At 43.8% G+C, this 15,668-nt stretch overlaps 1 protein-coding gene across 2 annotated transcripts in view; it reads right to left on the bottom strand.

Annotated features, from left to right (window-relative positions):
* The window catches only part of bcl11aa (BCL11 transcription factor A a), a 60,891-nt gene extending 56,756 nt beyond the window's left edge, over positions 1-4,135 (bottom strand). For both annotated transcript variants that reach the window (XM_033613472.2, XM_033613473.2), the window contains exon 1: positions 3,775-4,135. In XM_033613472.2, coding sequence (XP_033469363.1) covers positions 3,775-3,829 — 55 coding nt within the window. In that variant the 5' untranslated portion in view covers positions 3,830-4,135. The remainder of the gene's footprint in view (positions 1-3,774) is intronic.
* Between the last annotated feature and the right edge of the window lie 11,533 nt (positions 4,136-15,668).

Genomic DNA, 15,668 nt, shown 5'->3' with positions numbered 1-15,668 from the left:
TAATGCAGGAAAAATGATTACACTGCAAGCTGATCTGGATCACACATCATAAGAATAAATGGTGGGAGAGAATATCCTGTAAGCTCAAATCAGATTCCTCAAAGATAACAATTTCATAGCCAATGACAGGGGAAGCTTAGACAATGATGGTTAAACACAGCATTCACCAAAAAACTAAATATGTGGATGAGTTTGACTTGCCTAACCTTGTTTGTACAGGTTTTGATCCTGTAATCAGCAGAAGGAAAAACTGTCACAAACATGTCCAACATATGTGCCGGGGGAAAGGGAAGGGAAGGCAGGCGGCACACAGAGAGTGTGTGTGTGTGTGTGTCAGGGAGAGGGAAAACTCTTCCCTCGGCCTCGATTACATGTGCCTGACTTATAGTTCTTAGACACCAGCCGCTTGTACAGCGGGAAATCACCCCAAAATGAGCCGTTCAACCCGATTCCTCACCCCTCCGAGGCCGGATTAACTCCTGACTACTTTTTTAAGAAGCCTTTTGTCAGGCTCAGACCGTCCTGCAGTGGAGGGAGAGGAGTGTGAAGAGAGCAGCCCGCCGAATTAGAGAAGCGAAACGGGAGAACATAATTCACTGTCCCTCTTTTAAAGAAAATCTTCCAGTCCAAGGTGAAGAGTCTGACTCTGTGCTAGCCGCCTAATGCATGTTGACCTTCTTTACTCAGCCGCCAATTTCACATTTTAATGAACTTAAAACCACTGAGAATCAAAAAATAGATTTTAATTTTCACTGTCTGGGTGATTGGTACAGATTTTGTCTGATAAAAGGGATAGGGTTCCTGTGCATGCATGTGTAAGAGAGTGTGTGTGGGAATGCACAAGTGTGTGTGTGTGTGTGTGTGTGCGTGTGTGTGTGCGTGTGTGTGTGAGAGAGAGAGGGGGAGAAAGAGAGTGAGATAGGGTCTGAACGTGGACTACATCCCCTCAAGGAAATATCATTTGAACGCCGCAATCCTGCGCGACATCTGTGCGCAAACTGGGACATGGAGATAACATGATAAATTCCGGGCTTGCACCAACACCACCACCACCACCACTAACCCCCCTCCATCCTATCAACACCCCCTCCTCCCCCATCTCCTCCTCATCTTCTTCCTCCTCCCCACCCTTCTCCTCTTTGATTTAACTTCAGGTCAACACAACGCCACGCAAGTTACACAACAGCTCCCGGAGGGGCATTAAATTCACAACAAAAAAAAAAAAAAAAAGAAAAATCTAATGAAAGCTGCATAAGCCCCTCACCTCTTAAGTTGAACTCAAGAGTGGATATCCGGGGGTTTGAAAAAACATTTTGTTGGATTTAATGGTGCATGAGGAGGGAGGGTGAGAGACCTAAATAAGATTTTGTTTTAATTCAAAGCATGTCTCCATGCACAGAGTTCAATTTCAATAAAATAGGAACATGCATAAATCACTTATTTGTATGTTTTTAAGAACATGCAACTGGGTGAAATAAGCAGCATGAGGAGCAGGAAGGATTATGTTCTTTACACCGTACTGATATATGAAAATATGCATAACAATACAATCACATTTTCCTACAGGAGAAGAAAAAATCAAGGCGTAAATGTCCTCTCGACTAGAAATCCTTTCACTAAGCTGTAGGTTAAAAGTTCCACCTGTCTGATAAATCTATAAAGCTAGAAAACCTCACTGTGGAAAGATTTCTCTTTGCCTCAATTAACTACTCAAAATATATTTCCATCTTGACAAAAATATGAAAATAGTGATAATGTAATTTAGTCTGGAGGAGGAAATGTAGCTGAGCTGTATCACTGAAACACACACTGTTGAGTCTTGTTACATTTTACTGCTTAAATTCAGCTTAATCATGCTGTTACAAATCAAACACTGGAAATGTATTATATGCTAAATAATCCACTAGAAATATAGAATTGTGAGAAATATAGAAAATAAAAATACAGGTGTTGAAAAGAGGAAATAATCAGGGATGAGTGTTTGCATCAGAGCGATAGGCTAGATTCTGTGCTTCATTTGTAACAAATGTAAGCTAAATGAAGTGTGTGTGTGCGTGTGTGTATGTGGTGTGTGCTGTAAGATTTGAAGGGGGGGTAAAAGGCGAGGTCTGCAGGCACACTACAGTGCAGCTGCATATGCTGATTGCAGCCTGCATGTATGTAAAAATGTGATGCACAAAAAAGGAGATACAGGAAAAGAAGGTGAGGTGATGAAGAGGAATTGCAGATTTGGAGATGGGGGGGGGACCTCCTCCCTCCCTACATCCTTCCATCCACCCCCTCCCTCCCCATGTCTTGTATACTCTCCCGTTATTCTAAAGAGATCGCCAAATAGTAGCCCGTGTAGATAGGGGTGGCGGTGAAACTGATCAGGTTCAAGTTCAGCGTTGGATTTTCTGATCGTGCTCTGCCTCCTAGCGACGGCACATGGCCATGATGACTGCGCTGTCACCCAGCCGGGGCCACACACACACACATACACACACACACGCACACACACACACACACACACACACACACACACACTCTCCCTCTCTCTCTCCAAACCAAACACAGGCGACAGCCAGTCAACATACCGAAACATAATCAAGCACTGATGCGTAAAGATGCCCAAATAACTTCTTGTTTTATGTTTACTGGACACTTATAGAGCCGCTAAAACGCTGCGAGGTGGCGCACAGTGCGGCACATGGTGTGGTGATAAGCGCCACTTTGCCAATCGCTCCGCAGTTTCCAAACACACTTATATCTGCTCACTGTCACATATCAGACTTATGCGTGTAATAAACTGGAAAAAATAAAGCTTTGGTGATGAATAAAAGCCGTGCGTAAAGACGGATACTGCCGACTCAACTAAACATTGTTGGAATTTCGCTGCTTTTCCTCACAAGCTGCAGCTGCAACACACCAGCAAGCTGACATTTATGTCTTACCTTACTGTACATGAAGCTTTAGAATCCTAAGTTGGAATTTTTGTCGGTCCAAATTTGGCTTCATAAGAAAAATAACAAAAACGACAGGATTAAATGTGCTGCTGTCCTGTTGCTGTGTTCCTAACTCTGGGCTGCAGCGGCTCTGCTCTGTTTGAAAAAGAGAGCTTCTCATCTAAACTAAACATCAATAAACAGCCTTTACATAAGAGGCATTAGGATTTTACAAGTGTGTAAAAATATATCGATTTGTGTTGTCTGTGCTGCGGAGCTGCTGATAGAGGGAGGCAGTTGTAAACAGTCGGACACGAGATTTTCCCCCCTCGATCCAAAAATCCACCTCCAAGTTTTTTTCCCTGAAAATAATCCAAAAATAGAACGAGAGAGAGCAGATGAAAAACCTGCCCGCAGAGCTATCAGACAGCGATATTCCGGGGGGTGATTTCTCCACGAAGCTCCGCGGAGAGGACGCGCTCTGCTACCGGGAGCCCTGCGCGTTTCCACTGACCGGAGCGACCGTGGGGGCACCGGAGCCACAGCGAGTGCATTTAACTGCCTATGAATGCACATTCACCCGTGTAACAGAGGAGAAGTAACGGGCTGTATACCGACACACAAACTTTTTTCTCTCTTTCGGGCTTTTGGGATCTCCGAGCGGCTTTTACGCACGGAGGTGTCGCACTTTTCTCTCCACACTGTTAAGTCCAGTTGACCGCGGGTCCGAGCGGTACGTCCGGTGTCCACAAGCTCCTGTTTTGCTGCCTTTGCCCCCCTTGTCTTTGCTGAATGAAATGAAAAGGAGTCAGAAGTGACATTTTTCTTTCTTTTTTTCATCTCTACTTACGCGAAAAATCCCGTTTGCTCAAGTGCTGGGGTTTGCCTTGCTTGCGGCGAGACATGGTGGCTGCGGCGGCGTTCAGCGCGGATCACATCGGGGAGAGCCGGGGTTAGAGAGGAGACTCCAGCGGGGCAAAAAATATCTTCATCCAACGCCTTTGACATCCACAAGAAAAAAAAATAAAAATAAATTAGAAATAATACAAAGATGGCGCGGAGGCGAAGATGGATCGCGGGATCGCCGTCATGGCTTTTTTGAGAAAGGAGAGCAGAGAAAAAAGAGAGAGAGAGTGAGAGAGAGGTAGATGGAGAGAGAGAGAAGGGGAGAGAGATGGAAAAAATGGCAAAAGCCCCCCCTCCCCCCCACCACCCCTCCCCTCAACCCCCCCTCTGAGCTGTGCAAGTTCAAGTGCACGGACGTGACGTTCCCGGCGAACTTGAACGTCAGGCGATGGACGGACACCCGACATACAAAAACATGGGCAGGGCCGAGGCACCCGGGTGGGAGTGGGAGTGGGAGGAGGGACGGACGGGACGCGCAATAACAACACCAATGGACGGTCATTAGAGAGCGAGAGAGAGAAGGGGGGGGGAGGAGATGAGGAGGGAGAGAGGGGGGGCTGGACATGAGAAATAGACCCAGTGGAAGCCAATGGACACAGAGATCAGGGGGGCCGGACAAGAGGCTCTTGGAGGGAGGGAGGAGTGTGTGTGTGTGTGTGTGTGTTAGTGCAAGTGTGTGAGAGAGGGAGAGAGAGAGGCAGAGATGTCTAATGAAAGCAATATGCAGAGAGAGAGAGAGAGAGAGAGAGAGAGAGAGAGAGAGAGGTGGACGCAAAACAGGGCAAGGGAAGCCGCGGACAGGAGCTCACTGGAGGGGGGCGGATATGATGCTGCTGCATATACTACAGAGCGGAGGAGTGTGTGCGCGTGTGAACAAAGTCTGTCGCATGTGGTGGCCACTGTTTCAGCCTGAGAAAAGCGCGCAGTGCCGGCCACAAGCTCACCTGGATGCGCGCGAGTGTACACACACGTATGTCTGTTTCCTTAAAGCGCGTGCACATAAAGGCTATGTTATGCAGATAGAGACAGAGGGAGATGCACGTGTTTAAAATGACAAGGAGCGCAGCAAACTATCCGGTTGCAGCGAACAGGACGAACAGGTTGAACAGCCACAGAAACACAGGCACAGGCTATAACCTGGGTGGCTTCACATATGCTTTACATATACACAGTGCTCTGATGATAATCACATCCCGGCCCCGTGAAACAAAGACAGAATCCTGTTAATATCATTTGCATTATTATACACCTGGATCTGCAATATTGCGCGTCATTTTTTAAATCTAAAAACAGTTTCATAACAAAGTGGTTATTATAATTTATTGGGTCTGATCATGAGCTAGACAATGCCCCACAATGGTGCATAATTATTTATATATATGATGACTTAACACTCATGACAAAAAATGGCTAGAAAACCTTGGCAGAGAAAACACTTGCGCCAAACTCCTTTGGAACATCTATTAAATTTACAATCAAGAAAAAGTTTCTCTGCTTTATTATTTTATTAATTTATTCAAAGAAACTAGATGAATTCATATCTGATGTTGAGCTCTGCTACATGTCTGTGCCATAAATAAACATTCAGCCTGTAATCGGAGGTGTACAGTATAAGTATGTGTCTGCATTGGGGGGGGGGGGGGGGGGGGGGGGGTTTAGAAGGGGCACTATAGGGTCCAGAGCCCCTCTGCCTGTTTGTCTGTCTCTGTATCTGTCTGCGTGAAATCCACACTGCAGCCCGTGCAGACCGTGGAGTGCGAGCGGGCACATAAGCGCCCCGTGTAATAACTTTCAGATGTGCCTCAGGTTCGAGCTGCATACGGTACAGGGGAGGGTGTGTTGGTGGTGGTGGTGGTGGTGGTGGTGGTGGTGGAGGGGGGGTGTGGAGAGGAGGAGAAGGAGGAGGAAGAAGAAGAAGAAGAGGAGGGGGAAGAGATTGTAAATACTCTTGTAATAAAGGGGGTTTGGTAATATAAGACGCGGGGCTTTAAACGGCAAAGGCGCCGCAGCAGCCCGACGCGATCCGGGGTTTTCGAACACAGATATGAAGTGCGGAGACACACGGCGCAAAATGGGAAGAAGAGAGGAGAGCCACCGGTGCTGTGTGGACGAGGTGGAAGGGATGGTAACAGGAGGAGGAGACGGAGAGATTCGACCGGGAAGCGGCACCGGCAGGAGCAGGAAGAGCAGCAGCAGCGGCGGCGGCTCTGAAGAGCAGGAGCCCGGAACAGGAGCTGCAGCGGCGGCGGCGGCAGCGGCGACTCTAGTGGTGCTTCGGAGGACCTGGAGCTACGCGCACTGACCGAAGAGGACGCGCACTTAATACCGAGGGGTGGGGGTGGTGGAGGGAGCCAAGACAGAAAGAGGAGGAGGAGGAGAAGGAGGAGGAGAGAGGTGATGGGAGAGAGACAGAGAGAAAGAGAAGGAGAGAGAGAGAAGCCGGAGGAGTGGAGGAGGAGGAGGTTCAACGTCAAGGGGGAAAAATGCATGACCAGTGAGTGAAATATTTTGCAGGTTGAAACTCGCTGCGTGGCTTATTAGACGACCGTGTGTATGGTGTGAGTGCGTGTGTGTGTGTGTGTGTGTGTGTGTGTGCATGGTGATTATCCCGCACAGAGTGATTATCTGACCGTGTGTCAGAGTGCAGGCAGGTTTAAACCTTGCAGGGATTTTTTTTAAAAATATAATTTAATGATAATGACAATATCATCTTAATAAAACTGTGTGCTCTAATGGCAGAGGCGGGTTACATCTATCAGCCATGAATTGGTTCACTTACAGTCATTCGTTGTATATTCACTCATGAAGCCAATTCAAATCATAATGCTGATTGATTTTTGTAGTATTTCTCCTCATCTGTAGATACTCGGTGTGCTTGCCCATTATAGCTGTATTATTATATTCATATAATATATTTTCTTTAGACAATTTAACTGGAATCCACGTGAGGTAGGATGTGAGATTACAGAGAGGAATACATGTTTTACATCTGAATTATTACAGTGTTTCTGGAGACAGCAGCGCTTGCGCATGAATTTGGAGAATTGATTTAAAATGTGATATTTTCAGTGTCAAAGTGGATCAAAAAGGCGCAGATGGTGACCGTTAAGTGGGGGTTTAGTTTAAATTATTATATTTTTCTTGTGTATTTGCCTCATTTGAGCACTTTAGTGATTTAGAAAGAAATAATTGTAATATTTGCGCTGATTTCAAGATTTACAGTTCTTATTAGGTGGGTGTTACCCTTCAGGTTTTCTTCAGCTTGAAAAACCTCACCGCTCTGTCAGTGATGGAGAGGCTACACTCCTTTAAAATAACCCAGTGTCCTGATAAGGATTAACACGCGTTAAAGATGCCCATAAACCACCATAGGCGATAGAGTGTAAAGACAAACGCTACAGTTCCCTTTGGGATACGAGGGTTCTTTTAAGGAGCGTAATTGGGGGGTAAATGGGGAGATTTCAGCTTTCTTTCCCGGGAATCGGATGTCCTGGGTGGCCTGTTGCTGTCTGGATGGCGACAGGCGGCCACCGCACCCACTAAACCTGATCCAGTAACACTAGAAGCCCATACAGGCTCTGTGACACGGCGGAGCGTTCGGAGCTGCGCCCGCAGTTAAAAACATCCAAAAGGAAATAGGGACTTCGTCATGTTACTGGTTTTTACTGTCATTTATTATCATGACTTATTGGCTGTTACATAAAACTGGCTTAATTTTACTTCAGGCTGATATAGATGCGTCACTGCATCCTTTGGCACCAAAACGCTCAAACCTTTAAGTCACAGAAACCTTTACGCACAAAGAGGAACAACTGCTTTCTAAACACACTGTTGTTGAAACGTGACAGAGAGTAGGAGCCTCCAGCTCATCTATCACGCAAAACTTGCTCTCCTGATTTTAATAGAGCCCATGCCATCCCCAATTGGTACCCACACTTAAAGGGGCCCCTCGTTTTACACCCTCCACACACACATCCGAGAGCACTAACCTTGACCTCTCCCTACACCCCGCTCCATCTGTTGGCAACAAAGAGTGTTTTTCCTTTTTCTCTTCTCTCTCTCCCTCCTCCTCCTCCTCTCCTGACTTTATACACACCCCATCACACACGCGCGCGCGCGCACACACACACACACACACACACACACACACACACACACACATATACACTCCGAGTCAAGACGGGACATTGATCAAAGCCCGCAGAGCTGCTCGGACTCAGGGAGCGCGCAGAGGGGAATCTCTATATGTAAATGGCAGCGCGTCGCCGGCTCCGTCATACATCAGTCAGGCTGCATGCTTAATGCTGTGGAGGTACAGCAGCACCCTGCATGCAAGGAAGAAGCACTGCCTGGGTGAATGTTTGCCTGTATGTGTGCATAGATATATTTCATCTAGTCCAAATTACTCATTCATTTAAAAAGAAAAAAACAGAGTGAGGATAAAAATCAAGAATCACCTGTATTTAATCTGGAAGCCACAGGCCGCACTCAGGTGTGTGTTAAGATAAAAAGTGATATAGCAGTATATTTTCTGCGCCATATGTAGGCCACATTCTGCCGTCTTTAACTTTATTTCTCCTATTCAGCACTTTTATTCGCTTGTTAAAGCGGCTGCAACTTTCATCAGCCTATATATTCAGTACGTATATGTGTGCATGGAGTGAATGGACAGCGGCGTACTTTGATGATGGTTCATAAAACAGGAAGGGGGGGGGGGGGGGGGGGGGATTTAGGTTTTGTAAGGAGCGTGAAAAGAGCGGAGAGACTACATGGCATCAGACCGGCGGTGGTCACATGCGCGCCTCCCTGCACGCACGAAGGCTCCGGGGGAAATTGAGTGACTGGGGGCGCATTTCAATATATGGAAATGACCGGGGGGCTCCTGAGATAAATCAACTCCAATCCCTCCGCACCCCCCAACCCGCAAAGTATCCCCCTCCCTCTTTTCCATGCTCCTCTTCATACCTACATTTCTCCCTCTCTCCGTCTCTCCAGCCGCTGCTTTTGCTGCTTTTGTCATAATTTCCCAAACCGTGCGTAAAGTTGCGCACTGTAAACTGACATTACCCGCGTTATATACAAAGCCAGAATTAAAAGGCTGCATCAGATACGTTCAGCCTGCGGTGAATGGGGCCTTACAGGCATGTGTTTTTAAATTAAAGGAACTGATCTCCAGTCTGTGATCAACCAAAGCAAAACACCCACTGACTAAAATCAGCTCCAAAATCAGGAACATTTACAATCATTTGCCATCAGTAGGTTACATTTATAAAATGTGAGGTTTTGAATTGCTTTAGGCTTCTTTCCACCGCTGAACCCACCTGAACCAAAGTTAATATAGCATATGTTTTATGCAATTTAGCAAATCCTCACCGGGGTCCAGCGTGGCCCCAAGTTGATGCCAAGAAATTTAGGATTAATTTAAAGGCCTGTACGCTCATCTGATCTGCACCTGTTTAATCTGTTATTAAAATGCAGTAATTGCTGAACTAATAGTTTATGTTTTACGATTAAAATCATAAAAATAAGCTACAAAAATGTAATTCTTTGACAAGTAACACAGACACAATATGTCCAGCGCTGTGACAAAACTACATTATTTTTTTTAGATTTTCGGGTTTTTATGTGTTTATTTCCACTGGGAATTAGCTCCAAATCCCTGTTAAATCTAGTCCCTGGCTTTTTGCGGAGGAATTTCAGGCTCTGCCCCCCCCCCCCTACCCCCCCCAACACCCTTATATACACACACGTACCCTGTACACCACCACCACCACCATCCCATCCCAAAAGCTTTACAATAAAGGGAGCGGGATGGATTTCACAACGTGCTATTATCACATCGGGGGATGTGTGCGCACGCCGTTGCGTCGGGCCGGTGGTATTAGATGAAATCAGGCGGGATTACACGGCTATAGACCAAATTATCAGACACCCCCCTTCCCTCCTTCCACCGTCCGACCCCCCCCCCCCCCCCCCCCCCCCTCCTCTGTATAATGTGTGGCACTGATGTGACGGGTGAGTTGAAAGTCAGTCAGAGACCACTCCAGTTAAAATAAGTAGAAATGAGGGGCATCAAAACTTTGTGCAACCAGAAAACGATCAATTTTCTTTTCACGTTCACACTGTAAGCATCTCGTCTATGCATTAAATAGCTGGCGCAACTGTAACATCTCATCCTGTTGCATTGGGACCAATTGGAAAACCCTGAAAGGACCCCTGGGGGCCCCCTGACCACAATACTCGCTGCAGACTCCGCAAGGTCCGGTGTCTTTACAGAGTCATGCACCGTGCACATGCCCCTCTCCAACCTTCCACCACACCACCACACAATCCACATCCATCCATCCATCTGCCTGTAATGCACGGACGTGTTTATGGCCGCCGTAGTTAAGTCGTTGTTAATTTTACACTAAATGGGTTGTTATGAAGATGAATGACGGGAGGGGAATGGTACACTGGGGACGGCGGAGCGTTTTTCCGTCCTGAGAGGAGCCTATAGCTATAGGGATCTATGAAGGCAGGAGATGTGAGAGTGTAGTGGTCTGAAGGGGCCTATTTGTGCTGCTGATGTTGAGATGTTCTTAAACGCATCACGGTTATAAGTGACTGGTGATTTAAGGTTGGAGTGATGCTGAAAGCTGCTGATGTGGTTTGATTGTCCTTGTGGATAAGACAAAATAATTGTAGATACGTGTTTCTGTGCGTTTTTTGAAATCAGGATTCTGATTAGAGGAAATGTTTTGGGAGCAGAATTTAGACCAAAGCGCTACACTAAAGTTCCAATCAACGTCAGATAAATTTAAATGTCAGAAACATGCAGACTTGTACGGATGGTGGTAAGTTAAGTGCAGTTAAATGCCAGTGTGCGTTGTGCTCTATAAACAGCTGATAAATGCACTCAAGTTTCTCCGACACTCACCTTTTCTTGCTTAAGGGAGCATCAGCACTAGGTGGACTGTTGTATGTCGACTTGAGTCAACTCATCTAATGGCCCTAAAATCGATATCTTTATCTATAATAATCAATGATCTTTAAAATTAAAGATAAAGCCCCTCGTCCTGGTTGTAGTGGAGGCGACTTTCGTGCCTCAACATCTCCAAACACGGACTCTAGCTCCCCCTAGTGTCAAAGTGCTGGCAGTGTAAGAGCGCAGTGAAATGCAAAAGGGGCCCCAGCACGCTGAAGCCGCCTCCGAGGGCCCGGTGCATCAAACTGAGCTTCAAGGTGGATGTAAAGGATTTGATTATGGAATTAAAATGTGATAAATTGGCCTATAATATTGGACATATTCGTTTAAATCAACCAAAAAGACATAGGCGTGGAGAAGAGGTGGTTTATGTTGAATACAGAGTGAAGATGACACAAATAGGTTGAAGTCAAATGAAGGTACATTCGAGCATAAAAACAATAACAGGATATATAATAAATTGTGAAAGATTTTTGTCAGGATTTGTGGCTCGGACTGAAGCTCAAGATATCAATAATTCTCACAATCAATCTATTAAAATTCATAACTTGATTGGTGTTGAGCAGATGGGTGTTTATGCTTCAAAATGAGACCCAACTCTGAAATCTTAAACAACCATCACCTCTCCTCAGTCAGCTGTGCTTTAAATCTTTATCGTCTATTTAACAGAATAAAATAGGTTTTAATATCAGTGCTATTCTGTCCAAATCTTTATTATAAGGCAAAATCATTGTCTTTTATGGGTGCTTAAAGGTAAATGACTTGGGTGGGAACACTTTATTTATTTTCGTCACATTGTAGTCTGATAAAACTCGGGAATAAATCTGTAAAAATATTCTTTATTCTTATAACATTCCTTTCAATATTTCACGTCTAATTGTTTTATTATTATTATTATTATTATTATCATTATTAGGGCTTTTCACCTCCCTAATATTGGCAGTAAAGGCAGTAACAATTTCCCTCTCCATGATATAATTGGTGTAATATTAAATATTGTCGGACTGATTGAGGATTATTAATCCAGTCCAATAATTCCTCAGCCGTGATCAGCTGCTGGAAATGAAGTAGGATCCAGTAAATCTTCTCTCAGCGGTGTTTCCAGCGGGCCGCAGTCTGAGCGGGCCGCACCTCCGAGAGCTTAGTGATAAATCATGTATTTTTAATGAATATCAATAGAAGAACTCCCCCCCGAAAAGCCAGGAGCCCGGCTATCTAATTAGATTAAGCGGCGGTGAGGGGCGGCGCGGGCCGGACGGGGGAATACTGCGGTAATGACTGCTATCACGGCAGCGACTTTCTAATGGGCTCTGAAGCGCTGCCACGCAGCCGAACCAGGGGGGCCTTTCAAACCATTAACACCGAGGGGGGAACATAACAAATCTAATGTGACATGACACCCTTCTGTTTCAGCCGGCCTGTTAACCGGCGGCGTCAGTTCACCGCAAAGTGCCGGTGAAGTCTCAACTTCTGTGCTGCTGGACCGTAATTGCGGGGACAAAGTGGAGCGACGGTCGGCGGCTGACCATAAATTATTAAAACAAGTGATCAATAATAAGTTGTTTTCGTGAATGACAAACCACAGAAGATGAATGACGCTTACCATAGTTTCATCTGTCTCTTGTGCCCTCTAGAGAAAGACGCCAACACAACACACAGCGGCTATGTCCCAATAAGACACTCACCCTATAATAAAGTATACAAGGTTAGCATTAGGAGTTACTCAGTAAAATGATTGCAGCAAAATGTGTATAATATTATAGGACCATGGTGTGCCTAACGCCAGAGCAAAGCACCTGCCACTGATTAAAAGATTTTTCATTTTTCAAAATAAGGTTGAAGTGCTTTACAGGGCAAAAGAAAGAAAGAAAAACAGAAATAATTGGGGAAAAATGAAGAAGCCGTTAAAAGAGACAGAGCACAGAAACCAGCGTATCAGCTCACCACAAAGTACTGACAAAGTCGAAACTTCTGTGTTGGTGGACCGTAATTGTAGGGACAAAGTGGAGCGACAGCTGATGACTGACAACATATTGTTATCATAGGTGATTAATAATACGTTACAGTTTGTTTTCAGGAATAACAAATCACATAAGATGAGTGACTTACCATTATCTGTCTCTTGTGCCCTCTGGAGAAAGACGCTAAAACAACACACAGCTACTACTTCCCAATATAACACTCAAGATTAGTATTAGGAGTTTTACCTTACAAAATGATTGCAGCAAAATGTGTGTTATATTATAGGTCCATAATGTGCCATACACCAGAGCAAATTACCTGCAACAAATAAAAAACGTTTGCACTTTTCAAAATAAAGTTTAACATCTTTACAGCGTAAAACAAATAATGATAAAGAAAAAAACAGAAGTAACTGAGGCAAAATCAAAAAGACGGTAAAAGAGACAGAGCACAGAAAGCAGCATATCAGCTCACCACAAAGTACTTACAAAGTCTTAACTTTTGTGTTCCTGGACCATAATTGTGGGGACAAGTGGAGAGCATCTGATGACTGACAACATATTATTATCATAGGTGATTAATAATAAGTTAGTGTTTGTATTCAGGAATAACAGTCATAAAAGATGAGTGACTTACCATCAACTGTCTCTTGTGACACTAAAACAGCAAATGATTGCAGCAAAATACGCATAATAGTATAGGAGCATGATGTGCCTTGCCAGAGCAAAGCATCTGCTACTAATTAAAGACTTTTGCACTTTTCAAAATAAAGTTTAAGAGCTTTACAGGGTAAACAAAAATAAATAAAGGAATAAAAATAAATAAATAACTGGGGCAAAATGAAGAAGATGTTAAAAAAAAAGACAGGGCACAGAAACCAGAGCAGTTCACCACAAAGTTTTACAGTGCTTTCCAGAATAAATAAAACAAAAAAAAGAGAAGAAGAAGGAGAAGTTAAGAGAGACAGAACATTGAAATGTAAGTTTATAAAACTGAGAATAGATCTAATAACAGAGATGCTGTTCCACAGGGGCTCCTGACAGTAGATTTGCTGCAGGATCTGAGGCTGAGTGCAGGTTCTTACTGCATGGGCACAAAGGCTGACACATATATATATAACGGAATCAGACTATGGAGTGCTCTGAAGGCACAGAGTAAAACCTTGAAATCTTTTTCAAAAACCAACTGGAAACCAATACAATGAGCATGTATTGAGAGTTAAGTGACTTCTCTTCTTTTGGTAAGTGTGGCTGCAGTTACAAGACACTTTTGTACTGTGGTGATTTTGAAAGCACCATGAAGGGTAATGAGTTCAGTTTAACTCCTTATGACACTAAAATGATACGATAGAAATATAAAATAACCATGATATTGAAAAGAGAACAGGGAAAAGTTTCATGTAATGGGTATATTAGGTAGAAGTGACATTGATCACTGCTCACAGTATCAGACTGTATCGGAGTATTTTAGTGGATTTCTGAAGGTTGCTCTGCAAATTAGAATTATTTAATTGTTATTTCAGGGTGCACACAAATATAAAGGTATCAAAATCATCTTACCAAATGACGGATTTAGGGTGCATTCTTTGGGAATGATTGAGGACTTAACAAGTGGCAGTCAGACAATAATAACATTGTTTTTACTTTACCTCATTAAAAACTGTTGTGACCTTTCAGTTCCATTAAATGTGCCAAAACAGTAAATGTGTCGCCCATGATTTTATTCACCAGGGACAACAATAGCATGAAACATCATTATGGAACACTACATTTCTCTACTGGCACCCAGCATCATCTTATTTTATTTCAAATCAGGATTTTTTTCAGAATGGTTTGGAGGAATCTTCATCATTTTAGAGCCGGACACAAATGGATGGTTCATATCTCTCTTCTTTTTATAAGCTTTGGGCATCACTCTAAATTAATTCCAAAGCCATTTCTGGATTATTTAATAAATTAGGAATTCTGATACTTGTCTCAATCTCTCAGTCACCCTCTGACTGATTTGTTAAAGGGGGATAAGCTCAGTTGTGTACTGATGCATTTCTGAAAATCACAGCTCAGTCCTGAACAGTTTTTCAGCCACTCCAAGTGGTTTGACATGAAATGAACTTGAACCGTACCAGCAGGTGTGAACATTTCAATCCACCCACACATTCAAACCTCAATCTGGTAGATTATATGAGAATGGGGTCCTTTAAAGAGAAAAATATAATACCAGCTTTTTTTTTTTCAAATTGTTGAAAACGTCTTATCAGGATCACTTCCATGGGTACATTAATTTCCACATGAGGGATAATAGGTTTGTGATTTCCACATCAGTTAATATCGTCTCTTTTTAATCATAGAAGAGCCATTTAGCTTTTTGCATGCTGAGTTTACTGACTCTGAGGAGAAACCTGATATGTGCTCATTAGTTTCTAACTTAGTTGCCTCTAGTGAACTTGAAATGTCAGACAAAGAATCTGAAAAGTCCATCAGTGATCATTTTGGTGTGTATTTGAAACCATGTTGAAACCAAGTCCTGATGTGCTTTGGTTGCAACTAAGGACCAAGCTGTTTGCTTTTATTTTGAAGGATCAATCGTTTTTACCGACTAATAGCATGGGAAGATTATGAGACAGTGGGCCCCTGAGTACAGATATGCAAAAGGCCCCACCACCATAGGAGCATGACTTAGTGGTGGTTTTGACTCTATTTATTGTATCTTTAATCTTTGTGGTCTTTGTGCTTTTTTGTGTGTGTTCATGTGTCTTTTTTGGTCATTTTTGTGTCCCCTTGAGGTCTTTTGGTCTCTTTTTGGTTGTTTTGTGTCTCTTTGAAGTAATTTAGTGTCTTTTTTGTTTGTCATTTTGTGTCTCTTGGAATTCATTTTGTGTCTTTTTTGGTGATTTTTGTGTCTCTTTGAAG

Source organism: Epinephelus lanceolatus, chromosome 17 (assembly GCF_041903045.1).
Source record: "Epinephelus lanceolatus isolate andai-2023 chromosome 17, ASM4190304v1, whole genome shotgun sequence".
Classification (NCBI taxonomy): domain Eukaryota; kingdom Metazoa; phylum Chordata; class Actinopteri; order Perciformes; family Serranidae; genus Epinephelus; species Epinephelus lanceolatus.
The sequence above is the reverse complement of the archived record's forward strand: the minus strand, read 5'-3'. Positions and strand labels throughout refer to the sequence as shown.